The sequence below is a fragment of the Chionomys nivalis genome, chromosome X (genome assembly GCF_950005125.1).
Source record: "Chionomys nivalis chromosome X, mChiNiv1.1, whole genome shotgun sequence".
Taxonomy (NCBI): Eukaryota; Metazoa; Chordata; class Mammalia; order Rodentia; family Cricetidae; genus Chionomys; species Chionomys nivalis.
In genome coordinates this window covers 95,842,746-95,868,683 of record NC_080112.1, presented here as the reverse complement: position 1 = coordinate 95,868,683, position 25,938 = coordinate 95,842,746, and the positions used below count along the sequence as shown (strand labels likewise).

Genomic DNA, 25,938 nt, shown 5'->3' with positions numbered 1-25,938 from the left:
TGAACTGCTGGAGCAGGAGAAGGGGATGAACCTACAGACCCAAAACAGCAGGATCCCCACTAAGGCAGCCACAGTATTTGAAGGAGGAGTCGTGGTGATGACCCAGTGTCAATAGTGTAGCAGAAGCCAGAGGCCTCCAACCAGACCAATGGCTCATTGTAGTAAACCCAAGTAAAGATGTATGGACGAAAGGGTACACTCTGGGGCTACCTGGGCCACAGCTACAGTTTCCATGCTGAGATTCTTTCTTTCGTTTGTTCATTTATTTTAATTTATATATTTTAGGGATGAGTTTACAAGAGCAGAGGCTGGATGCAAAGAAATGGGGAAACAAATGGGATTGGAATGCCTGACATGTATGCCTTCTTTCTCTCCAAAACACGGCCAGCATCTTCCCCTTTTCAATGTTTAAATATCCAGACATCCATTCCATTTCTCCAGCTCTGTGAAAGTTTCCTTTGTTACATTAGTCCCTTCCTCCCACCCTCTGGGTTCACAGGTCTCTCTGAAGGACATGCTTTCTTTTGTTTGGTCCCTACTGAACAATCCCACTCACACTTTCTTTTTAAAATGAAATATTTTTTCTGAAAATATTCATTGAATACTTGATAGATATCAAGTTCTTGTTTTTTTTCCACCTATGAAGACTGGGAAATGCTCATGTTGCTCAGCATAGAAAGATGATGTGGAAAGTCCTTCGGTATATGTGTTGCTCTCATTGGTTAATGAATAAAGAAGCTGCTTTGACTTGTGATAGGGCAGACTAGAGCTATGAAGAAAAACTAAACTGAATGCTGGGAGAAAGAAGGCAGAGTTGAGAGAAGCCCTGTGGCCGCAAGAGGAGAAAGACATGAGCCGTCAGCTAACCTTGCTGGTAGGTCACAAGCCTCATGGTGAAATATAAGATAAAAGAAATATAAAATAAAAATAGGAAAATAATAATAGAAATAATAAAAATAATAGAAATATAAAAATAGACGATGTAAGAGCTAACTAGAAATACACTTAAGCTATTGGCCAAACCCTTTTGCAAATTATACAGTTTCTGTGTGTTTATTGAGGGACCTGACAGGGCAGGACCCTCTGACATCAGTAAAATGATTGGTGCACATAATGGACTACTGTTTGGGTGTGGGAAGGAATGAGGGCGCAAGTGATCCCACCTACAGGACCTGTCCGACTCAGACATGAGCTGCCATGCATGGCAGAAGGCAGAGTAGTGGCTAAGGAGTCCCGGGGACCAGGAAAGCTGTAGCTCTGGATTTGCTCCAGATGCCTGGGGTTCTGAGCTGAATCTCCGGCACGAAAAGGGAAAAAAACCCTCAGGTTTCACAGTGGTCCCTGGGGTACTGGTGGCACAGGGAGGGGGACAGCAGAGGCGGGAGAGGGACAAACAGTTCGTACTTAATGGGTAGGCTTGGTGACAGCACCTTAGAAGCCAAGACTGTGAAGGACTTTTCTCCATAGCACCACAGACGTCTTTGACTTTCCTAGAAGGCACCCGAGGTGTCAAGGTGGCAACAGCGCCCCTAGCGAGGGCTGGCTGGGAGTCATCCGGCACGTGCGTGACACGTCATCAGTGGGAGCGGAAGTGTGACAGGGTGGGCTGCGACGACCCACCAACCGACCGACCGACCGTGAGGGGCCGCTAGGACACAGGCGGCCATTGGGATCAGGGTGGAGGCCCAGAGCCCAGCAGGCCAGCAGGGAGCAGCCAGGTAGAGCCGAGCCAGCCCCTGAGGGCACACCTCGAGGCCACCATGCCCCGGACCAGGCAGAGCAGCCGCCAAGGGTCGTCTCGTCAGGGGTCGTCTCGTCAGGGGTCGTCTCGTCAGGGCTCCGCTCGTCAGGGGTCGTCTCGTCAGGGCTCCGCTCGTCAGGGCTCCGCTCGACAGGGGTCGACTCGCCGCCGGGCACGCTCCTCCAGAGCCGGGCTGACACTGTCTGTGAGTCTGGTGGAACACCTTCTTCGGGAGGCCTGCCATACCGCGCGACTGAGCGAAACAGCGCCCATCTTGCTGACCGCCATCCTGGAGTTCATGGTCCGCAGAGTGCTGGAGCTGGCAACCAACGAGGCCCAACGCCGAGGTGCCGAGATGTTCATCACCCCGGAGCTGCTGGACGCCACTGTCTACAACAACACGCTCCTCAGCGAACTGTTCCAGTTCACCACCATCTCTCATGTGGCTCTGCCGGAACCTCGCCGTCGGCGTAGCAGTCGTCGACGTCAGTGATGGCTCCTACCTGCTCCTGGCTTGCTGGCTGGCTCTGGGTTTCTGATGGACTTTCCGCCCCGTTTATCCATCGAGCGTCAGTTCATCCTGCCCAACATTTCCCACGGCCAGCCCTGCTTGGCTGACAAGCCTCGCCCCTCTGTTGTGTTCTCATTAAAGCTTTTGTTAGAGCATCGCATACTTTTGCTTCCCTGAATTTTCCTTTGGGCCTGAGATGGGGTGGAGGTGGGTGTGAGGGTGGCAGTGGGGGGCAGAAGGTGAGGTGGGCCTAGCTGAAGGAACGCAGGGGTTGGGAGTGATGGCTGGGGTTGACGGGTTTTCTTTTTAATCGTAAGCTTGCAAAGAATATGAATAAAGGACATTATTACAGATAAATTATGAGACAACTCAAATGGATTAAAAAAAGGTTTTTTTTTAAAAAAAAAACAGCACAGGGCGAAAAGGATAACTTTAATTTTCAGAGTTAGATGCATTATGTGTACATGTCCACAGCCAAGCTGGATAATAGAATAATAGAATAATAATAAGATCACTATGAAATTATTCCCGGTAACACCCATTTAAAACATTGAAACTGCAAATGTTTATGCAGATAATCATTCATAAAATGTTTTTGACCAAAGGTAATGGCAGATATCTTTCAGTTAGTGTTGAATACAGCTTGAAATGAGTCTGGATGTCTTTGGGAAATGTCACAGTCCCACTGCAAGGTCAAACCCAGCACCTTAAGATCTAGCTCTGCCATGGTAATCGTGTTAACAGTTTAGTGCATCTGAATACAAAAACTTGAGTTTTGCTCAGGAAGTCTGAGTGAGCAGGTTGGGCTGGTTTTCCTGTAAAGGCCCATTTGCAATGGAGTTGGCTCTGTGATCTCATGAATGAATGAAAACATGTACAGAAAAATGGAGCCCACTGTTATTTATTTCTTCCTGAAATACGTAAGGTAACATTCACTTTGGGGAATTGACAGAGAACCAAAGAAGCCAATCGTAAAATCAAATGCCATTTGCTTCCAAAATATAACTGCCACTGCTGGGGATACCCACAAAACCAGCTGACCTGAGCTAGTGGGAGTTCACTGCCTGGATTGACATGCTAGGGAGCCTGCAAAGGACCAAACTAGGCACTCTCTATGTGGGTGTCAGTTGTATGGCTTGGGCAGTTTGTGGGGCCACTGGTAGTATTTATCCCTAGTGCCTGAACTGTCTTATTGAAGCCCATTCCCTATGGAGGGATACCTTACTCTACCTTGATACAGGGGTGGGGGGAGGACCTTGTTCCTGCCTCAAAGTGATGTGCCAGAGTGTGTTGACTCCCCATTGGAGGCTTTACCCTTGCTGAGGAGTGGATGGGGAGTGGGTTGGGAGAAGGTGGGTGTAGTAGGTGGTGAGGAGGGAGAGGTAATGTAAAATTTAAAAAGATTGTTTTAAAAAATAAAATTTAAAAATGAGAAACAGAAAAATATTAAAAAGATATGTTATTTAAAAAGTTAATAGATTTTGTATATGATAGCAGACTTAATAAATATTGTATGTTTAATTCTGACTATTCTGTAGTGATATTTCATTTGCATTTTTAATAAAGTTTGCCTGAAGATCAGAGAGTAAAACAGTCCCACTGGTCAGCCCTACAGACAATCCAGTGGTGACACACACCTTTAATCCCAGTAGCCACACTAGTTTGCCATAGAAACTGGGTGATAGTAGTACATGCCTTTAATCCCAGTCCTAAATAGGAGTATAAGATGGGAGGAGACAGCTCTCAGTTATATTCTCAATATGAGGATTCCTGGAGGCAGGATCACCATTTTGAACTGAGGACTAGGTAAGAGTCAGTGGCTAGCTGTTTTGCTTTTCTGACCTTCAGGTTGAACTCCAGTATCTGTCTCTGGGTTTCTATTGATCGTGCTACATTATTCTGCTCAATATACTCACTTTACAATTTTCTTTGAAATACACTTTGTATTTAAGAAATACAGTTTTTGAAACTGTGCTTCCTTTCAGTATGTTGCACTAGGTATTATATTTTTAAAAATGCATTTTAAAAAGTCTAACTTAGGAGTGAAGAACAGGAAAAGGCACTATGTGAGAGGCTCAGGTGTTCCTCTGCCTTCAGTCACCAGCATTGCCAGGGACACCCACGGTGATCCTCAGTTCTAAAACACATAAGGGGGGCTTTCCAGGCAGGCAATAAGATAAATTTGAGGTCTTGACCACTGGGCAGGAACAGCCATCACAGAACAACAGGCACAGGACCAGGCTCTGTCCTGCAATAGAAGTAAATTTCCAGTTTCATTTTTCCCCCAAGACCTAGCTCAGCAGGATCTTGTGAGACCTGACAGGGGCAGCAGGAGGACCTCCTTCGTCCCACATTGGTTTGGGGGCAGCAGAGATCTTCCTGACATTAGTGAGGGAGACCCCATCAGAGCTGCATAAGACTCACGGTATAGAACACGGTCCTCTGAGCATGACATGGCTCCCTCTGTCTTTAGGTCAGAGCATTATGAGAGCCCCCCACCCATAGATCCTCAGGTCAGGCTAGCTGTGCCCACACAGGAGAAGTGGGTGAGGGTATCACTGGACTCTCACTAGGCACGCCCTCCCTCCCACCTGCCTCCCACCTTCACTGCACATTCTCCTGTTCCAGTTCCACAGAAAGTTTTGAAAGCTTGTGCTTTTTTCCACAATGGAACTGTTTTGGGGTTACTCATGTGCCTATAAGAAAGTCCCAACAACTCATTGCATGTGATTGATAGCATGGACTTGGATGGGAATATTTTCTTTGGCTTGCCATCAGTCCCTTTGGTGTCACCGGTGTCATCTCCCCAAGAAAAAGTAACCTACAGCTCACCTAAGTAGAAAGCATGGCACAGGATGTTACAAACAACAAAAAAGTGTAATCTGAAGGTAGATCTTTAGCAAGCCAATTCTACATTCTTAAATTTTCATTTGCACTTACTAATTTACCCACCCTGCACTCAGGGAGCTACTCCAGATAATTATGATAGTACTAATAACAATAGCAGCTAATTTTTTACTTAAGTCTTTTGTGCCAGCGACTTCCCTGAAGGCTGTGCATATATTATCTGATGATGATCATACTATGGAGACCAAAATTAACATGTTCGGTATATTTACTAATTTAATGTGTTTAAATTTAAGAAACTATTGCCGGGCGATGGTGGCGCACGCCTTTAATCCCAGCACTCGGGAGGCAGAGGCAGGCGGATCTCTGTGAGTTCGAGGCCAGCCTGGTCTACAAGAGCTAGTTCCAGGACAGGCTCCAAAAGCTACAGAGAAACCCTGTCTCGAAAATCCAAAAAGAAAAAAAAGAAAAAAAAATTAAGAAACTATTTCTTAACCACAAGGCACTAACTTTGTAAATATACATGAACACGATAAATTACGTTCTTTTGCGGGCCCACGTAAGTCCCTGTTTTAGGACTACTAGAGTCTCACTTTCGCCACTTCCTACACCCCCTCTATCTCCCCACCCCCATCCCCCCACGCCTCCACTCTGCCCACCCTCCATCCCCCAACTCTCCACCCCTCCACTTCTCCAACCCCCCCCCCACACCTCCATGACCCCAACCCCCCACCTGCACTACCTCTTCTCTCAGGGGAACCAGCAGCGCTCCTTGCTCCTCCTCGCCACAGTGGCGCCGCTGTACTTTAGAAACCTCGACAACCAGGCTTCTCTCCTCCCAGTCTCCTGCCTCCCCTCCCCAAGATGGAACTCGATGGGCTGGGGGAGTCCAACGAACCAAGCTAGGCCACGTACTTCTCTCGTGCTCTCTTTAGAAACATAGTCTCAAAATCTCAAACTAGGGGCTCTGGCATAGGCGGGAAAGCTGATGCGCAGGCGTGGAATCTGAATCTCGCCCCTGGGCGGGACCGGACCAATCCACTCTCGCTCCGACGGCGCTTCGGTTAGGAGCGCGCGGCTTTTCTCAGGCTTTTGGACGGGGCAAATAAGCTTTTCAGAGTGGGAAGAGTTCGCGGTTATCTCCCGCTCCGACGGCGCTTCGGTTAGGAGGGGGCAAATAAGCTTTTCAGAGCGGGAAGAGTTCGCGGTTATCTCCCGCTCCGACGGCGCTTCGGTTAGGAGCGCGCGGCTTTTCTCAGGCTTTTGGACGGGGCAAATAAGCTTTTCAGAGTGGGAAGAGTTCGCGGTTATCTCGTAATGTCTGGTGAGTCTGGTCAGCCCGAGGCTGGACCCTCCCACGCTGGCCTCTACTGGCCGCACACCGAAAGAAATCAGACTGGGGTTCCAAGAGGAGTGATTCAAAGGGCCGGTAGCCGAAGGTACAAGTCCTGGATCCAAAAGGTTATTGAGCAAATAACCGGATCCCCTAGACAGTGTGTCGCCCTTAGCGATGTGGCGCCTGTCACTGTACTGGCCGTCCAAAGATACCTTTTAGAGGATGAGCCACAGGACATGGTGCCCAAGCTTCCCCTTTACTGCTATGATGTGACGATCTCGGACGGGGTGTACCAGGAGAAGTGTTATTTAGACCCCAGCTTAAACTTTCTCATTTATCAGAATATTCTAAAAGTTGGCATAGAAGTGAGAATTTCCAGAGTTTCGTGTCTTTACAATGAGAAAAGATTGGGTCAGGGAATCCTGTGCATAGATAAGGTCCACTGTGGGGAGACCCTAGATGTCGTTTGTGTAGAAACTCCATTTAGAAACAGAGCGCAGGAGGAAAAGCCAGAGAGGCCCCTGAGAGGCGGCAGGAGCCACTACATGGCTCTATGGAACAACGAGGATCCCTACGGAGATATCTGGAAGACCAACAAGCATCCTGAGGAATTCAATTTTAACAGTAAGTAGTCGGAGGAAATGGGGCAGGTTTTTAAAAATGTTCGGAGCCTGGCATGGTGGTTCACCCCCAGAAGACTCCCCACTTGGGGAGGCTGAGGCAAAAGAATTGAGAGCAAATTCCAGAGTGAACTCAGACCTAGAGAGGTACCATGTCTCAAAAATAAAGAGCAACAGCAAAAACAGTTAAAGTGTTTGGAAGCTCGTGCTAACAGGAAAAGAAAAATGTTTTCCCTTGTTCGTTCTAAGCAAAGAGGGATAAACAGTCTTAACTTCATGGTAAGTGGTTGGTTCTTAGTTTGCTTCCAGAGTGCTGTTCTTAGAATACCTGAGTGTGGTTTAAATGTAGTTTGGCAGAAAGATTGAGGACGTGGTTCTCAGTGCTCCTTCTGTGTTCAATATTTATATTTGGTTTTAATTAATCTTAGTTGCAGTCCCATTTCAGCTGTGAGCAATATATAAGTTGAAGAGTATATTGACTTGGATTTTATGTAAAAGCCATGCGTGCAGCATTGTATATTTTAACATTGAACATTTGTTCAAAGATGTTCTGTGATGTGATAATTTACATTAAGTAGGACAGCATGTTTATGTCATTGGGTGTAAAAGTCATACAAATATTACTTAGAAGGTGTGATGATTTTAGAAAGGCTTCAAATGATCCCTTTTCTTGATACAGGAAGTTCATATTTCCTGTATCAGAAATAGGAAGTCACCCTGAAAATGGCAGTTTGTCTTCAATAAATGCTCTTTTAAAATCTTTGTGTATTAGCACCTAAAGTTAGGGCAGATGATGACACGACAGGCTAAACATATAAGAAAATGGGTAGAGGCAAAAAATTACAAGTCTATAATCTTCTCTATGTACTGGTTTTAGATATTTTTTGTTTGTGGAGGCAGAGTCTAATATATCCAGGCGAACCCAAATCTGTTCCTCCTACCTCTGTCTCTCAAATTCTGGGATTACCAGGAGTATTTGATTATACCTGAGGATCCAGCCAGGATTTCCTGCATGCTAAGCAAGCATGGTACCAGTGAGCCACTTTGCTCAGCCCCACTCCCTTTTGTCATGGGGCATCTTACTATGGCAAGCAATAGTAACAAATTTGAACACTAGAAGATAACTGCCTCAGAAATATGCATTTATAGTCATATCTACTTGAGAAAAGAAAATGTTAATAGAAATTTGTAGTCAGTAATTTCTGTGGTATAAATGTTCATTTATAATTTTACAATTTAATTTATAAGAAGACAATTGATTCAGAATTTAAAGAGGGCTAATATATATTATGTCTATAAATAATATGTGAAAGTATATTTGATTTCAGTTCTTAAGATAGTCATATCCAGTAGATATCAAAGTGATATTTTATTTAAAAAAGCAATGTCCACGTGTTAAAAAATTTAAACTGTGTATTTTAAAACATATTGTGTTAAAATTGAGAGGTCCAAGTCTATTAAAACCATGGTAGTAAAATCTAGGAAGTGAGTAAAATCAGGACCTCAGGTTCTCTGTGTGTTTGAAATTCGAATTCATAAACTTTGGAATGCAGTGAAATGCATCTTTGCCCTCTATGTGCTTTCAGCTTTCCTATCAAAACTGCAAGCTTAAGAATTTGGTGTACATTTTTGAAAACATAAAATTAATTATGTGATATTTCCACATAATGCATTTCACGCACCTCTGTGGTATTTCTATAAATATAATGTGACACATTATAGAAATATGATAACTTCTATAATTGTACCCAGGTAATTGAGTAATTTATTATTTTAAACTTTCTCGGTATTGTAAAAAAGTGCCAAATACAAGTAAGATGTGTAAGTTTTCTTTGTGTTTAGAACTGGTGAAAGGATGGATTCCCAGAGTTAAAGAATATCTGAAGGTTTTTTTAAATTTTAAAGAAAACACTATCCCTTTTCATTATGCATACCAATCCCAGTTCCTACTCCCTCCCCTCCTCCCATTCCCTCCACATACCCTCCCACCCCACCCTGAACCCACCCCTTCACCCCACCTTGCCCCATCCACTCCTCAGAGAGGGTAAGGCACATTGCCTTGTGGAAGGTCCAAGGCCCTCCCTACTATATCTAGACTGAGCAAGGTATCCACCCAAAGAGAATAGGTTCCTCCAAAGCCAGTACAAGCAGTAGGGCTTTTTTTTTTAATTCTTTGAGTATTGATAAATTGTTTTCTGAAAATCTGTGCTAATTTGAATTGAACAAACATATATGAGTTTCCATTTCCCCATATCTTTCTATTCTAAAATAGTGTCTTTCGGCTTTGTCCTGTTGTCTTTCTAGAGTTAGGAACTGAGCCTGAGGTTTCCAGTGTGACCCAGAGGAAGGGCATTACAGCTGAGCCACACACCAAGCTTGTCTTCTTATTATTCATTTAATGGATTTCTTTGCTAAATAGGTATTGTTTGTGTGTGTTTTATGCTGCAGCTTATTTTTGTGGTGTCCTGTCACTTTTCTGTAAACTTGCTCTTTTAGTAACTTTTAGCTTCACACAGTAACATGAGAAGGGTTTATACAACCCCATCAGTCATACACTTCTGCATGGTTATTTGGTGGTCACACTCGAGTCCATTAAGATCTAGAAAACTTCAGGCACCCAAAAAGCTTCTGTCTTGCCCATTCTTTGTTTACACTCTACTTGAAAAGTGGAAGCTCACACCGCAACCTTGCAAATGTCCTTTTCCTATTTTCTATTGATTTTTAAAAAATTATTCTTTTGAGGCAAATTCTTATACCTCAGGCTGGCCTTCAACTTCTTAGCTCCTGACTCTAGCTTCCAAGTGCTGGGACTACAGACCCTCTGACATACCAAGTTTTGTTTGTTTTGTTTTTGTAGTTTTAATTTTTTACACTTATTTATTTATTCATTTGTGAGTATGGGGGAGGCAGGGCAGAGAACACAGGAGTACCTCGATGTCACTGTGAATGTGTTTAGGTCATAGGAAACCTTTAGGGTGTCAGTTCTCTCCTTCCGCCATGGGTGCAGGATGGAAAGCACCTTTACCCACTGAGTCATCTTGCTTGCTTTTTCTCGAGATTTTGGAGACAAGGTTTTACCTTACAGTCCAGGCTTGCCTGGAATTCATAGTTCTGCGGTCTCTGAGATCACAAGCTTGTGTACCGTTATGCCCCACTTTTTGTTGCTTATCATTTCTTATTTATTAATTTTTATTTCATGTGTATGAGTGCTTTGCCGACATGCATGAATATGCACAGTGTGTGTGTGCACCTGGTGCTCAAGGAGGCCAGATGTTAGATGCCCTGAAACCAGAGTTAGAGATGATTATGGACCATGTGGATGCTGAAGACATGTCCTCTGCAAGGGCAATAAATACTTTTAATTGCTGAGCATTCTCTCCAAATTTTGGAGAAAACTACTGACTTTTACCATTGTATAGTGAAAACAGCCCTAGACAGTATGTAAATTGCTGGGTCTGAGTATTACCACAGGACTTATGCAAAGCAGGGATTATTTTATTTTATTTTATTTTTGAGATGACCTACAGCACATGCTGGCGTGGAACCTCTGTTCTTCTTCCCCTAGCCTCCTGAGTCCTGGGCTTAAGAGTGTATACCACCAAATCTGGCTTTCCTTTCTTTCTTTCTTTCTTCCTTCCTTCCTTCCTTTCTTTCTTTCTTTCTTTCTTTCTTTCTTTCTTTCTTTCTTTCTTTCTTTCTCGCTCTTTCTTTCTCTCTTTCTTTTCTCTGTCTCTCTCTGTCTCTGTCTCTCTGTGTGTGAGTGTGTGTGTGTGTGTGTGTGTGTGCTTTGCTGGAGATTGAAATTGAACCTTGCCCATGCTCTGCAACAACTATACTTTGAGATATATCTTTAGCTCTTATTTTTTATTTTGAGGTAGGGTCTGACTTAGTTGTTTAGATTTGTCTTCAACTCACTCTATAACCCAAGCAGGCTGTCTTTCTGCCTTAGACTCAACAAACTGAAATCATAAGTCTGCATCACCAGCCCTGGCTGTACTGATAGTTTTTACAGCACACTTTACTCTTTTTTCAAACTGTTGTGATTAATGGCGATTTATTGTTTTTTATTTTTTTTTAATTTTTAGGGCAATCTTTTTTTATTTTACATAACAATCCCTGTTACACCTCTGTCCCCTCTCTTTCTCCCCTCTCTCCTACTCCTCTCACCACCCCCAGCCCACCTTCCATCCACTCCTGAAGAGAGAATATAAAGCATCCCTTGGGGGGGCGGTCAACAAAATCTGTCACATCAAGTTGAGGCAGGACCAAGGCCCTCCCCCACCCCTGTATCTAGGCTGAGCAAGGTGTCCCTCCATGGGGAATGGACTCAAAAAAAAAAAAAAAAAAAAACAGCTCATGCACTGGGGATAAATCATGATCCCATTGCCAGACAACAGCCCTCTGCTCGATCAGGAAAGGAGCCTCGCCGGATCGGCTCGGAGCCGCGTGGAGCCTCTCGGAGCAGTTCGGAGCCGCTCAGAGCAGGAGCTGCTGCTTTTTTAAAGAGAGAGAGACTGACCACGCCCCAATGGGCTGGTATCTCAGCGGCTATTGGCTGAAGGAGCAGAAGGAGCTCCCACAACAATTTTTTTTTTTTTTTGGTTTTTCGAGACAGGGTTTCTCTGTTGCTTTGGTGCCTGTCCGGGAACTAGCTCTGTAGACCAGGCTGGCCTCGAACACCCAGAGATCCGCCTGCCTCTGCCTCCCGAGTGCTGGGATTAGCCAGGCGGTGGTGGCGCACGCCTTTAATCCCACGACAATTCTTTAAACCCCATCCACCATTTTATTTTTGAAACATCTCTCACTGGCTTGCTGCTTGCTAGTTGCCCACCAAAACAGATGGATCACTCTGCTTCTGTCTCTACCGTGCTGAGATATATTACCGTGCATGTTTTTGTTTTTTGTTTTTTTTTTTAAATGGGGGTATTTCTGGGCGTCAAACACAAGTCCTCATGTTTGTAAGACAAGCAATTTTCTGAGTGAGCTATCTTTCCAGCCCCTCAAATGTATTTTAGAATACAGATTCCTGAGTCCCACCATAAGTTTCTGATTCATTGGGCTTGCAGTAGAGTCCTACAGAGTTTGTGTTTCTATCAAGTTCCCTGGTGGTGATACGTATCCAGCAGAAACCACACTTTTAACATCATTAAGCCAATATATCTTTTTTTCCAGTCTTTAATTTCAGTTTTGTTTCATGTTTGTTATCCTTTCCTAAGAAGGATACTGTTAAGATTCATATATGTGATGGCATATGTGAATGGGTGAGAAAGTGTTCTGAACAGTGCGTAAGTGTGGAGTCCGGAGGTCAGATATTATTACATACAAATACGAGCATGAGCATTCTGATTACATATGTATCTGTGTAAAACATGATTGTCTGGTGCATACAGAGGCCAGAAGAAGGTGAGAGATCCCCTGGAATTGAAGTTACAAACGGTTGGGTGGTACCTGCGGGTGGTGGGACTTGAACCTCCGTCCTCTGAAAAATCAACCAGTGCTTTTAACTGATGAGACATCTCTCTAGCCCCAAGAAGCTATTTTCTATTAAGCTAAAGTGATTAATACTAATGTAAAATAATCTCACTTTCTCACTGCATTTTTTTTTGTTTTGTGTGTGTGTGTGTGTGTGTGTGTGTGTGTGTGTGTGTGATGTTGGGAGCTGAATCTAGGACCTGCCTTATGCATTCTAGGAAGGTGCTGTACTACTGAGCTAAATTCCCAGTCATTCCAAATGTTGATTTTTTTTTTCTTTTTGTCAGAACTGAGGATTGAATTCATGGTTTCATGCATACTAGGACAGTGCTCTGCAAACTAAGCTATAGTCCCCAGCCCTGATTTTTTTTTTTTGAAAAACTAGTCACTTTTCAAAAGAATGTTGTTTGTAATAATATATTTAGGTTTATTATTAAATTGATTCATGATTGTTTCATTTCTAAGTGTATAGTGTAAACATCAGCTAATCAGTATAACCCACATAAACAAAAGCTCTTCCAGATATTTAATATCTTATTGACCAGGCATGGTGACTCAAGCCTTTCATCCAAGCCCTCAGGAGGCAGAGGCAGTGGATCTCTGAGCTTGAGATCAGCCTGGTCTACATAACAAGTTCCAGGCCATCCAGGGCTATATAGATACATATAATAACTCCCCCTAAGAAAAGATATTTATTAATTTTTAAGAATGTTAACAGTTCTTGAGACTTAAAATTTTGAGAATAAGCCTTTCATTGTTTATTGCATTGAATATCCAAGTTCTTTTTATCCATTTTTGATAATGAAGCGTATGTGTTGCAATGAATGTACATGGATAGCTCCTTATCTATAATTTGCCTGTTTTAGATTTGAGAATATCTATGTTCTATAAAGTTTTTAAGTTAAAAAGACAATCTTGAAAGGCTGTCAGCTGGCCAAGTAATGTCTAAACATAGCTAACTGAAAATCACTTATCTTTTGAATTCATTCTTGTTTGTAAATAAAGGAGATGCATTTACCGTACTCAAGGTTGCTCCACATTCACTGTAGAAAATTCAAAGCTTTCCTGTAATTTGACTATATTGGAAAGAAAATTGCTTAATTACATCATATCAACTATTAGGGCCTCTGAGTCTGTGCTAGTAATATATTTTGAGAATTTGGAAGTAAAACTATCTATAGTGCCTTAATAAACTGCAAATTTGGCTTTCATGAGTTAGTTATAGAAATACTTAAAATACAACATTTAAACTTAATAAAATTAAATTATAAGTATTACTTCCTTGATAAAATAATGACTAGCAAATAGTAGCAAATATAAATGGAAATGGAGTATATTCTGACAAATATGTTATATATGTATAATACATAGATGTTGTGATACAAATTTCTGTTTGAAAATTGTGTGGGCTGTGAAAACAAAATGTAGAGACAATTGGAGATGGTACCCCCTTTAACACTAGAAGACTAAAATCTGATTTAAAAGTTAATCCTTAAAGATGATGAACAACTTTTAAACAGTCTTTGCCCTCATTCAGACCCAGAGGTTAAAATGTTTCAAAATAAATTATATGGTGTGTGTGAAAATAATAAGTGCTATCTGGGAAAACAGTGTAGGTGGGCAATACATGTGGGTGGGTTTCAGTAGAGTAGTTAGGGACATCTCTGAGAAAGTGCCTTGAGCACAATTTGGAGAGAGGAGGGAGGATGTCACATATCTAGGAGGAAGGCATTACAGAAACGGAAGAGCAGGTGAGAAACCAGAGTCATATATGGGATGGTCAGAGAAGGTGGACCATGTACACATGAAGCGGAAGTGAGGACAATACAGAATGTGTCTGCAACAGTTCTCTAATCCGCTTTCCTCCACATTACAAGTGTATGCCTGGATTTTCACATGGGGTTTTAGTGATTGAGCTCGGGTCCTTGCACTTGTAAGGCAAGCCTTTCACCAATGGAACCACTGCATTTCCAGTGCCACAACTTTTGACTTTTGGAAGATAAATAAGTATATTGATTAAAGGAAAATATCGAAATATGAATTTAGATCCAAGATTTGCATAATGTAATGAAATTGTTAAGTGTGGTAAAACGCAAATTATAAGAAATACTGTTTTATTTTATGTAAGTGTTTATCTAATTCTATATGATAAGTCTTATAACATTTTAGTTGTTCTTTGTATGGAGTTTATATGGAAGAACTATATAGATAGGCTCTAATTTAAATTTTTAAAAAGACCTAGCTGGCAAGAAGGAGTTGCATTAGATATTGCTGACTACCATTTTTTTAACCTTAAAATGGATCTTTGAAACTATGATGATGCAATAAATACAATTTTTATCTTTTTGTATTCTAGACATCAAAATAATCTCTCTCTCTCATCTTGAAATGACCTGGAGTAACAGAAAGGATTTTCCTGCCTTGCTTGTGAGGATTCTGTATAAATCAAAACTGCGATACTATGGGAAACCTAACAGAAGGATGATTGAGCCATATCAGGTACACATAAGTCTTAAATATCTTAGCTGAGTTAACAACTGAATCATTATGAATAAAAACATAAATTTTAAGTGTTATTTTTCTGTCAGTATAATTTTTCACCGATAATACCTTATGTGTCACCCATACAGATAAAAATCACAAATGTATATATGCTTTCGCTCTTTTCCTAGAACTATTTGGAAGTTGCTGACAGTTCCGGCGTGGTGTCAGTGATTATGTGGAATTCTGTGTGTCTAGAATGGTATAAAAGTTTGAAAGTGGGCTTGATTCTTCTGCTTCAAGATTATTCTGTGAAGAAGAGCCACCCATTAAGAGTACAGCCTGACCCTGTGGATCCACAGATGAAACTAATTTCTACAATAGGTTAAGTATTCACTTAATTGTTCTATCATGGCTATCTTGCTTATATGAATTTGCAGAGTGTCATATCAGGTAAAAGTCTGTAAAAATTACTGAAGCTGTTAGAAACAGACAAGCTTAAATTCCTTTATAAAAATTCAAGCAGTTAGTAAATTAATACACAGATTAATTAATTAGTGCACTTATTAAGAAAGATTATCTGAGACATTTATTGTTGACCAAAGAATGAACTCCATTTAGGATATGCTCAAATTTGGTTTTGTTCATTTTTGGTGTGTAATATTTAGTTAATCACCTGAATACATTTTATAGTTACTATTAAGTACTATGCTGTAAGGAATTTTATCAAGTTAAACATTTTTATTATTGTGTATGTGTGTTTATTTGTGAGCCTCTCTCTGGGGGGGGGCGTGCACTTATAGAATTAGAGGATAACTTTAGGAGTCTGTTCTTTCCATCCACCTTGTGATATGAGGATCAAAATTAAATCATTAGGTTTATACAGCAAGTGATTTTAACCCAGTGAACCGTTCTGCTGACCCTTGTTAACTTTATCATTTAGTGCCTTTACTTTTTTATATAATGGATAAACATGTATAAATCTAGAAAGTATGAGTGATATTGTGAAATGATATAAAGTAGTTGTTATAAGATATTACAAAATAACAATATGTAAATATAACTACCTAGTTTTTATTTTTATCAATACAGATGCATATGTAAGATAAATAAACACTTCAAGCAAATACCAAACACTGAGGCAGTATTTAGCTCAGGGAAGCATGGAAAAGACAAATAGATTGGGATAAAGTTTATAAATTCTTAAATTATATGTTTGTAAATATATTACTTGAAACAAAACAGAAATAGAGAGAACATGTAGTTTCCGCACATGTGAAATTAACTTTTCACTTTGAAATAATTTCAAAATTACATTACAGTTGAATGAATATTATAAAGAATTTCCACATTATCTTAACTCATCAAATAATTTTTAAGTTTTATTTTGTTCTTTAATTTTTTTCTATACACTTTCATTTTGGAGATAGTAACAGCCATTATACATCGTTGCATAACTTTGTCTGCTTAACAATTTACTAATAATATGTATTTCTCAAGATCAAAATTATTCTACACATCTGTGCTAATGCACCCTTGTAATTCCATCTTTTGGGAGGATAAGGCAGAAGGACTTGAACAAATATTGTTCAAGGCCAGCCTTGCTCTGTGGCAAGCCCTTGTTTCAAAAAAAAAAAGCAAAAAAAATTATTTTATTGCACAATCACAGTGCAATTATAAAAATCAAGAAACAAATTCAATACATTATTATTATGTAACCTTTCATTAATCAAATGTTGATAATTCTTATAATCCTGAAAGGACTTTTGTTATTTTTTAAAACAAGGTCTAACTCTAAAATCCAATCTCTCATGGAAATTACTGTGTAGGCCATCCTGGCATAAAACATATCAGTAGACCTGCTTCAGCTTCCCACGTGCTGCGATTACATGTGTATGCCACAATACCCAGGATAGATATTTCCCTAATTAGTATTGTAATCAAAGTTTTGATAACCAGTTTCTCCAAATAGCTTAGAGGTATTCATTTAGTAAATTTTGGAATTATTAGATATGCTTGTAATTTTGGAAATTTAGATGTTATTAGTTACGTTCTAAAGTATTGATCTATTTGAGACAAACACATGATTCTTTATTAAAATCTTAACCATTTGCAGACATAGTTTAACTCTTGCTAGGAAGAAAATTATTACCTAAATAGTTTACACACTTAGTCCTCCACATCACTAAACAGTTATCATAGAAAAAATGAAAACTCCATTTTTATCATTATTTAATAAAAAATTTCCACCTCCTCCCAATTCCCTCCCGCTCTCCATCCCCTTTTTTCTTTTTTCTTTTTCCTTTTTTATTATTATTTAATTAAAAAAAAAAGAAAACTACATTTTTTAACCATAATGACTGTCAGTTTATTTTCTGGGGCATTTTGTTCTAAAACAAAACACTAGCACAAATAGCAGACTTAAAATCAATATAGTTGGACATCTTCTAGTTTTACACAGTGTATACTTTAGTGACTGGATCATAAAAGGTTTAGATACGTTGAGCATTACTTATGGAAATACAAAAGTTTGCCAGAAGAAGCTGCTAATAATTGACAGCATACACTATTATCCCTAGTAAATGATAAATTATATTCCATAAACTGACATCCAAGTGACTGAACTGCTTTAGTAAGGAATGGGCATTCTTAGTCAATAGCAGATATGGTAAATGTCTTTATTTATGACAATACTAGATTAACAAATCTCTTGAGACCTAGCCCAGAGTTCCTTGTACTAGATTTATAGTTTTAATAGACTAGAGCTGTTTTTAAATTAAAATATTTTTGAGAATTTTATACTTGACTACTGTACTTTTCGCTCACTCTCCTTCCTCCAAGTCCTCCTGTATCTTCCTCTCAACTTCATGACCCTTATGCAGTCATTACTGACATATACACGTATACATAATAAGTACATATATGTACTTAACAATTATAGAACATGTGTGTTTCCATTTACTGTTGCTTGTATGTATATATGTTTAGAGCTGACCAGTTGAGATGAGATGATCTATCAGAGATCTGCAGAAAACTGATTTTCTCTCTCAGCAGTCATATACTGCCTTTAGTTCTTTAATTAGAGGTAGGATCTTATGAAATGCACCCCATCTATGTTAGCATGTCAACTGGTGTTTGTAGAGGCATTTCTCTTGTATTTGAATAACTAAAACTTGCCTGAAGATCAGAGAATAAACAACCCCACTACTCAGCCTTACAGACTAGGCAGTGATAACACACACCTTTAATCCCAGTAGCCACACTAGTTGCCTTAGAAACCAGACAGTGCACGCCTTTAATCCCGGTCCTAGAAAGGATTATAAAACAGGAGGAGACAGCTGACAGACACAGTGTCATTCTGAGATTCCTGGAGGCAGGATCACTATTTTCAGACTGAGGTAGTGGTAAGAGCCAGTGGCTAGCTGCTTTACTTTGCTTTTCTGGTCTTCAGGTTGAACCCCAATATCTATCTCTGAGTTTTTATTAATCATGCTTCAGGTATTGTCATGCATGCCTCCTTTGGGCAACCATGTTGTTGAGAGCTGATATGTGGAGCTTCTCCATCATGTCTAGAAGATACTATTAGCAGTAGGCTTCCTGGTTCTCTGGCTCTTACATTTTGCCTGCCCCTTCTTCCTCACTTCTCACTGAACTTTAGGTGCATGAGTTGTGTTGTAGATACAGTCTATTGGAACTAGGCATCTACTATTCCTTATTATTGTGACCAGTTGTGGATACTGGAATAGTCTTTATCAGTTTCACAAGGAAGGTTGAATGCTACAACTACCTGTAGGTATATAGGTAACTGTTTAGAATGCAGTTAGAAATTACATTGGAATTTCCTGGCCAAAATCTCAAATGGAGGCTTCCTTGGCCTGGCACCATTTGGGTTTTGTTTTTTGTTTTTAGTTTGGTGGTGGTGGTTGTCGTCGTCATGGTGGTGGTAGTAGTGTGTGTGTGTGTGTGTGTGTGTGTGTGTGTATTTGTGTGTATGTGTGTACAATAATATAGTATACATCCTTCAAGTAAGCCTATAAAATTATGTTTCCTTATGACTTTTCCAAACATCTTTAGTGCTATTTACCTCTCCTTCCTTCCTCACACTCAGTATTACCCTTCTTCTCTCCTCTTTTAACAGTTAAGTCCCCACCCTGTTTTCCCATTCCTCCCCATTCATAGCCCCGTGCCCTACTATCCCTGTCTCCAGAGCTCCTTCTCATCCACAGCCCCCACTATATTCCCTTCTTAGTTTCCTGGCTTCTGTCCTAACTTCTTTTTATATACTCAAATTTAAGGATTCAGAGCTATGATCCACAAATAAGAGAGCAGGAGCAGTTGAAAATATTCCAGAGAATATGGCCCACAATTTCAGCTAGCAGCACTCCTAGGGGCTTACAGAGACTGAAGCAACAATCACAGAGCCTGCATGGGCCTCCGCTAGGTCGTCTGCATGTGTGTTATGGTTGTGTAACTTCATATTCTTGTGAGAGTTCTAACAGTGGCAGTGGCTGGTGTCTCTGACTCTTTTGCCTGTGTTTTGGACCCTTTTCCTCCTACTGGGTTGCCTCCTCCAGCCTTGATATGAGCGGTTGTGCCTCGTCTTATTGTAGCTTCTTAGGCCATGTTGGTTGGCTATCCCTGGGAGGCCTGCTCTTTTCTGAAGGGAGACAGAGGAGGAGTAGATCTGGAGGAAAAAGGAAGTGGAAGGAGACTGGGAGGAGTGGAGGAAGGGGAAACTGTGGTCAGGATGTATGGTGTGAGAGAAGAATAAATTTTAAAAATTAAAAGAAATAAAATGGTGAAGGAAAAGAAAATACGTTGAGTGAGGTAGCCTAGGCCTGGAGACTTCTTACATGTCTGTGGATACCTCTAATTCTAGTTGTTGCTTCTGAGCCTTGAAACCACATGAAAACTAGGTCAGTAAATAAGCACCCACTGTAAAAACAAGTTAACCCTGAAACAGAACACAACCATAAGCCCACATTTCATGATGGAAAATTGTTCTTAAAAACGTAAGATTTGCCTTCCAATATGTAAATGTGCATACGTAATTATTTTAAAGTGACAGTGACCTTTGAAGGTGATATATTTTAAATATGTCCTTTGGACTTTAAAAATAGCTTTGCTGCTTATTAATGTAGTAGCTGTCTCTATTTCCCATATAATTCTGATTAGTGGTAGACTTTTTATTTTTCTTTCTCTACAGCGATCAATAAATTCTTGATGCAAAATTCTGGAAAATAAGTAATTTAGTCTCAGCTAGCCATAGGGTTTACACTGTAGCCATTCAGCATTGCCTGTGGAAAGAGGAGGCAGCCATAGTTAATGTGCAAACAAATGATTATTACTGTGTTCCTGTAAAATGCTAATTTATAGAAATGAGCAGCTAACTGCAAGTTACAGTTTGTCTCGGCCGTATGTTTAATATTTCTCAGCTCTGGCTGTATATCAGAGTCAGTTAGAGAGCTTTTTAAAAAAAAACACTGGAACCGTCCACCTACCAGAGATACTGTTTTAATTAATCTGAGGAGACCAAGGCATCTCTATATCTTTAAAACTCCTCAATTGATTCTAATATTAAGCTGAGTTGAGAACTGTATACCTATGATCTTTAAGAGAACATATCGTACACTATTTAATGAAAGGAACAAAGGCAGTTATGTCACCGTGATACAGACAGGAAAAACAACGGTAAATAATAGATTAATAGTCTACCATTAAAGCATTAATCCAATGGATGACAGATAGGTAAAATAGCAAAAAGCAGTAAAATGAAAATTTTAATGGCTATAACAAGAAGTTGTGATGGGTAAAAGGAGAGGTTATGGATAGAAATGTAGTTAGTTGAGGAAAGAAAGGGCAAGACAGTGGACTAATTAGGAAGAAAGGAGAAAGTGTAAAAAGGGTTAGGAAAATAGCAGGGCAGCTAAGTATTATGAGCAGAATAATTAGGGTGGGTTGTATAGTCAGGGAGAGATGATTAGTAAGGGATTAGAGACTGCTGTTACTGTCACTGCCATTTATGTGTTTTATGTTGTTAGACAAACTATTGTGATTATTTTTCTTGGTTCTTTTGATATTTATGTATAAGGTTCAAGTTAAAGAAAAACTTTATAATCATTTTAAAAGACCAAGTAAGTTTATAATGATGAAACATCTCTTGTAACACTAAGGATATATTCCCCACTGGTAATATGTAGCTTTATATATTTCTATTCTCTTTCTGCCCTCTTTTTCAAAAGTTATATTCATGAAATAACCAAATAATAAATACTTTTGATATCTTGAGATTTCTAGATCACATTGTATAATATAGAGTAAAATGATTGTTCTGAGTGTTTTCAATTGAAAGAAGTGTACTTGGTTAAGAATCATAGTATTTCAGAGCTGTAAGAAATATGTCCCATGTAGTCAAATGTTTATATATAGTATAATTCAGGGTTTCCTTTACTACCTTAGAAAAACCCTTACCTGTGTACATAGGAATACATATAATAGCATTTGCAACAACTCTTCTACAAATTTCAAAATATGGAGATAATTCAGATATACAGCAACACAATAATAGGCATCTGAATTTTACTAGTTTATCATATCTGGATATTATTTAGTAATGGATATTATTTAGTAATATGGTCACGTAAATAAGAGCTTCATATTGATAACATCCATTGACATGCCAAGATGGATGGGGAAATCTCTTAGATGAAGACTGTAGGCAAATCATGGCTGCAGAGAAAGGGAAAAGACCCACGATAGGTTTCCAAAGTAAGTGGTCAGCCTTAAACACATATACATATGTGCAGCACAAAATAGATTCAGCAAGTTACACATTCACACACATATGCACACATATATTTGTGTATGTATGTATGTATGCACACACAAGTATATATGTAACAATTATAAAAGAAAAGGTCAGGAATTTGAGAGGGGAACATGAGAGGAGTTGAAGGAGGAGAATGGGATGGAAACATAGTCCATGAAATTCTCAAAAACCATTTTTCAAAAAGTTTTTACTTTTTGAAATGAAATAAGTGACTAAATAATAAAGTATTTTAAAAGAGAAAATTTTAAAGTACTCAGCCAGTATGGGATAAATTTTAGCAGTATTATGTGGCATGGAAAAGGCTATCCTAGAAGTCTGTGCATAAAAGGATTCCATTCCAATGATGTTCAAAACTAAAACCAAATATCATTTGGACAAGACCACATATAAAATAAAATATTTTAACATTAAGAAAACACTTATACACAAAGCAAAATATATGGTGCACATTTTTGTGTAGGGAGGTCAGTTTTAGAAGCAGATGGCAGATCATTGATATTCGTCTGTACCTTGAGTTTAATGGAGAGCATAAACATGTTCAGTCTAAACTGGATGTGGTGCACTTTAGTCCCAGCACTTGGGAGGCAGAGACAGCTGGATCTCTGTGAGTTTGAGGCCAGCCTGGTCTACATAGCGAGTTTCAGAGCAGTCAGGAATACACAGTGAAACTCTGTCTCAAACAAAAATTTAAAAATTGTTCAGTGGATGGTTTTGCTTAGTAATTTATGCATACACATATTCCTTAATATGGAAAATAGTATATTAAAGTAATATATATGTTTTTTTTCAGAAATCTGCCTGAATTTTCGAGATCCTCCAACTAAAATAGCTATCATTCCAGAAAGGCAGTTGAAATCAGAATGGAAATTGCCAAAACTATGTAACCGATTTATTACAAGGTAAAATAGTTCCTCATAATAGCCTCTTAATCTTTAAAATGTTAGTAACCAGAATGTAATGAACTATATCTTATTCAAAATCCACCCCAAATTATGCCTTATCAATTATTCAGATAGGTACTTTCATGGTTATTACTGAAGAATGATTTGTCACTGTTTAAAGATATAACATCTATCTAAATTTTCTTTTCAGATCAGAACTAGACACTGTGCCGGAAAAAGCAATCTGTGATGTAGTTGGCATGTTAACTTTTGTGGGAAGGGTGCAACGGATAAAAAAGAAAGGTAGTGAGCCTTTAAATTTCAAAGTGTTAATGAATGTTTCAATGTGAAGAGTCTTGTGTCCATATGCATGCAGTGACCTTCATTTATTTTACTCTTCTTTCCACATAGAAAATGCTGAAGACTTTTGGTCATATCGCTGGATCCACATTGCTGATGGAACTTCAGAGCAACCATTTATAATGCAGCTGTTTTCTACATCTCAGCCAGAAGTCTTTGAAAACATTTATCCAAGTACTCAATCTTTTTATCACTTTATTTTTGGAAATAGCAGCATAAACTTAGAAATAGTAAAATGGGGGCTCGAGCGATGGCTCCGTGGTTAAGATACATGCATGCAGACAAAATACTCATATACCTAAAAGAATGCACACACACACACACAAACACATATTTGCTTGAGAGTGATCTGACTTAGAGAAGTGGCGTGGCAATGAGGCAGAAACACAAACGATTTAAAACCATTTCAGATCTTTCCCATGTTGAAGTATTTAGTAGTCTATATTCATCACCGTTTGGTCTCTTCAGGAGTTGGCTTAGGATTTAAATGACAGTGCACTACTCCCCTTTTCCCAGCCCACCTCCTGCTGGTCCTCTTACTTTTCCCAAATAGTGGCCTTCCTACTTTCTTATCTTTTTTAAAGTGTAGGTTCTTCCAGTGACAGAAAACCTGATTCATGCCTTTCTGAGTCTGGTTTATTTAGCTTAACATGGTAATCCCTAATTCTTCATCCATTTTCTTTGAAAATAACATGATTTCATTCTTTATGCCTGGCTAAACTTTACATATATAGTTTCTTCTACTTAACCTATTAATGGGTGCCTAGGCTAATTTTATATATTTTTCCTATCGCAAATGATGCAATAGTAAACATGGGTATTCAGGCATCTATTTTATATTGCCTTTGATTCCTTCAGATGGCAACCTAGTAGTTTTATGACTGAACCACACAGGAAGCTCTGTTTCAGGATTTTGAGGAAACTCGATACTGACTTCCATAGTTTCTGGACGATTTATATTCTGGCCAGCACTGTTTACAATTTGCTTTTTACTATACACCCTTGCCAGCATCGACTGTTTTTGATTTCTTGATTGTAGCCACTCTGCCTGGGCTGAGATGGAATCTCAGTGTGCTTTTTAATGGCCTTTTCCTGATGGCTAAGAATGTTGAATACTTTCTTGTGCATTTATCAACCATTTGTAGGTATTTTTATCTCTAAAAAGAGTCTCTTGTGCATCCCAGCTTATGTGGTGCAGGAGAGTAAGGCCAGGGCTTCCTGAGTGCTGGAGAAGCCCTCTGCCGACTGACTGCGTCCCAACCCCCCATTTGTTCTTCTTTTGAAAAGTGTGCATTCAGTTCAGTTTCCCTTTTACTGATCACATTACTTGTTCTTTTGACATGGATTTTTTTTTAGTTCTCCATATATTCCAGATACTAATTCTCTGTCAGAAAAATAGCTAGCTGATAATATTTTCTTTGATTTTTAAACTATCTGTTCATTCTGATATTTTCTTTCTTAGCTCTGCAGAAGCTATGAAATCAACTTCAATCCCCTTTGCCAGTTCTGGCTATTATTTGTGAAGCTGTTGGGTCGCCATTCAGAAAGGAATTGCATGCTCGTACATCTTACAGTGTTCTTCTTTAGTAGTTTCGGGACTTATCATTAAGGGCTTTGATCCGTTCTGAGTTTATTTTTAAAGGGCGTTGAGGGACTCAGACGGGCCCTATTGTCTGCTGTTTGTTTTCCTCATTCCATCCTGATCACTGTCATATTTTATAGCCTAGGTTGCATGGTGGTCTAAATCATTCCAGTTCAGCAGATCACCTCATACCATGGCACTCAGTAAGCCACTAATGCCTTTTACTTCCCTAAGTTCCCTGAAGGAGTAGCTGTGAACCCAGTCCTTTCCAGCCTGGTAACTGAGCACCAAAACCCTGCCCCTCACATACATGCCCGACTCTCTCTAATTCTATCTTTTCTATGTGTTATATCTATATATATACCTGTGCTGGTTTGAAAAAAAATGGCTCCCAAAGGGGGTCCATTTAGACACTATTAGGAAGTGTGGCCTTGTTCGAGCAAGTATATCATGGTGAGGGCGGACTTTGGGGTCTCTTTTTCTTAAACTTGCCTCAGTGTGACAGTCAGTTGACTTTCTGTTGCCTTTGAGTCAAGATGTAGGACTCTCAGCTCCAGCACCACATCTGCCTGCAGGCCACCATGCTCCCCACCATGAATATAATGGATTGAATATCTAAAACTGTAAGCCACCCCATTAAATGTTTTACTTTATAGGAGTTGCTGTAGTCACGGGGTCTCTCTTTTTTTTTTTTTTTTTTTTTTTTTTTTTGGTTTTTCGAGACAGGGTTTCTCTGTGGCTTTGGAGCTTGTCCTGGAACTAGCTCTGTAGACCAGGCTGGCCTCGAACTCACAGAGATCCGCCTGCCTCTGCCTCCCGAGTGCTGGGATTATAGGCGTGCGCCACCATCGCCTGGCTTCATGGGGTCTCTTTACAGCAATAAAAAACCCAAACTAAGACAGTATCTGAGCCAGTGATAACCAAGCGTCCCTAAGGACTCTTATGAATGGGCCTGTCAGAAAAGGATAATGATTTCTCTCACATTATATGGACTTTTGTCTCAAGTGAGGAGAAATAATTACATTGCTTGGTCTCTGCTTCCACAGCACTCAGACTGATCCTACTTCCCCCTTGTCTTACAGCTTCCCCATCAGACAAAGAAGTTCTCATTTCTTGTGTAGAAGTCTTTCCCATTCACACAAAGGCAGAACATTTCCTGATTGTCATAGTCTTGTTACTGGGCTGTTATTTAGGCTCCATCTGCATGCTGAATTGTGGACTTTTCCTTCTTTTGTTTTAGAGGTCAGACACTCTCTTCCTCTGCACTATCTAGTTCTT

General features: G+C 39.8%; 2 protein-coding genes across 2 annotated transcripts in view; both read left to right on the top strand.

Moving 5' to 3' along the window:
• Window positions 1-1,760: 1,760 nt before the first annotated feature.
• On the top strand, window positions 1,761-6,417 carry LOC130868525 (uncharacterized). Its single transcript, XM_057760711.1, has 4 exons — window positions 1,761-1,804; window positions 1,901-2,230; window positions 6,062-6,162; window positions 6,218-6,417. The coding sequence occupies exons 1-4, from the start codon at window positions 1,761-1,763 to the stop codon at window positions 6,415-6,417; spliced, it is 675 nt and encodes a 224-aa protein (XP_057616694.1).
• Window positions 6,417-25,938, top strand: part of Radx (RPA1 related single stranded DNA binding protein, X-linked) — a 79,761-nt gene continuing 60,239 nt past the window's right edge. The window contains 6 exon segments of the mRNA XM_057760438.1: window positions 6,417-7,059; window positions 14,884-15,026; window positions 15,200-15,392; window positions 22,628-22,736; window positions 22,930-23,021; window positions 23,130-23,252. Of these exon segments, the coding sequence (XP_057616421.1) occupies window positions 6,417-7,059; window positions 14,884-15,026; window positions 15,200-15,392; window positions 22,628-22,736; window positions 22,930-23,021; window positions 23,130-23,252 (1,303 nt within the window).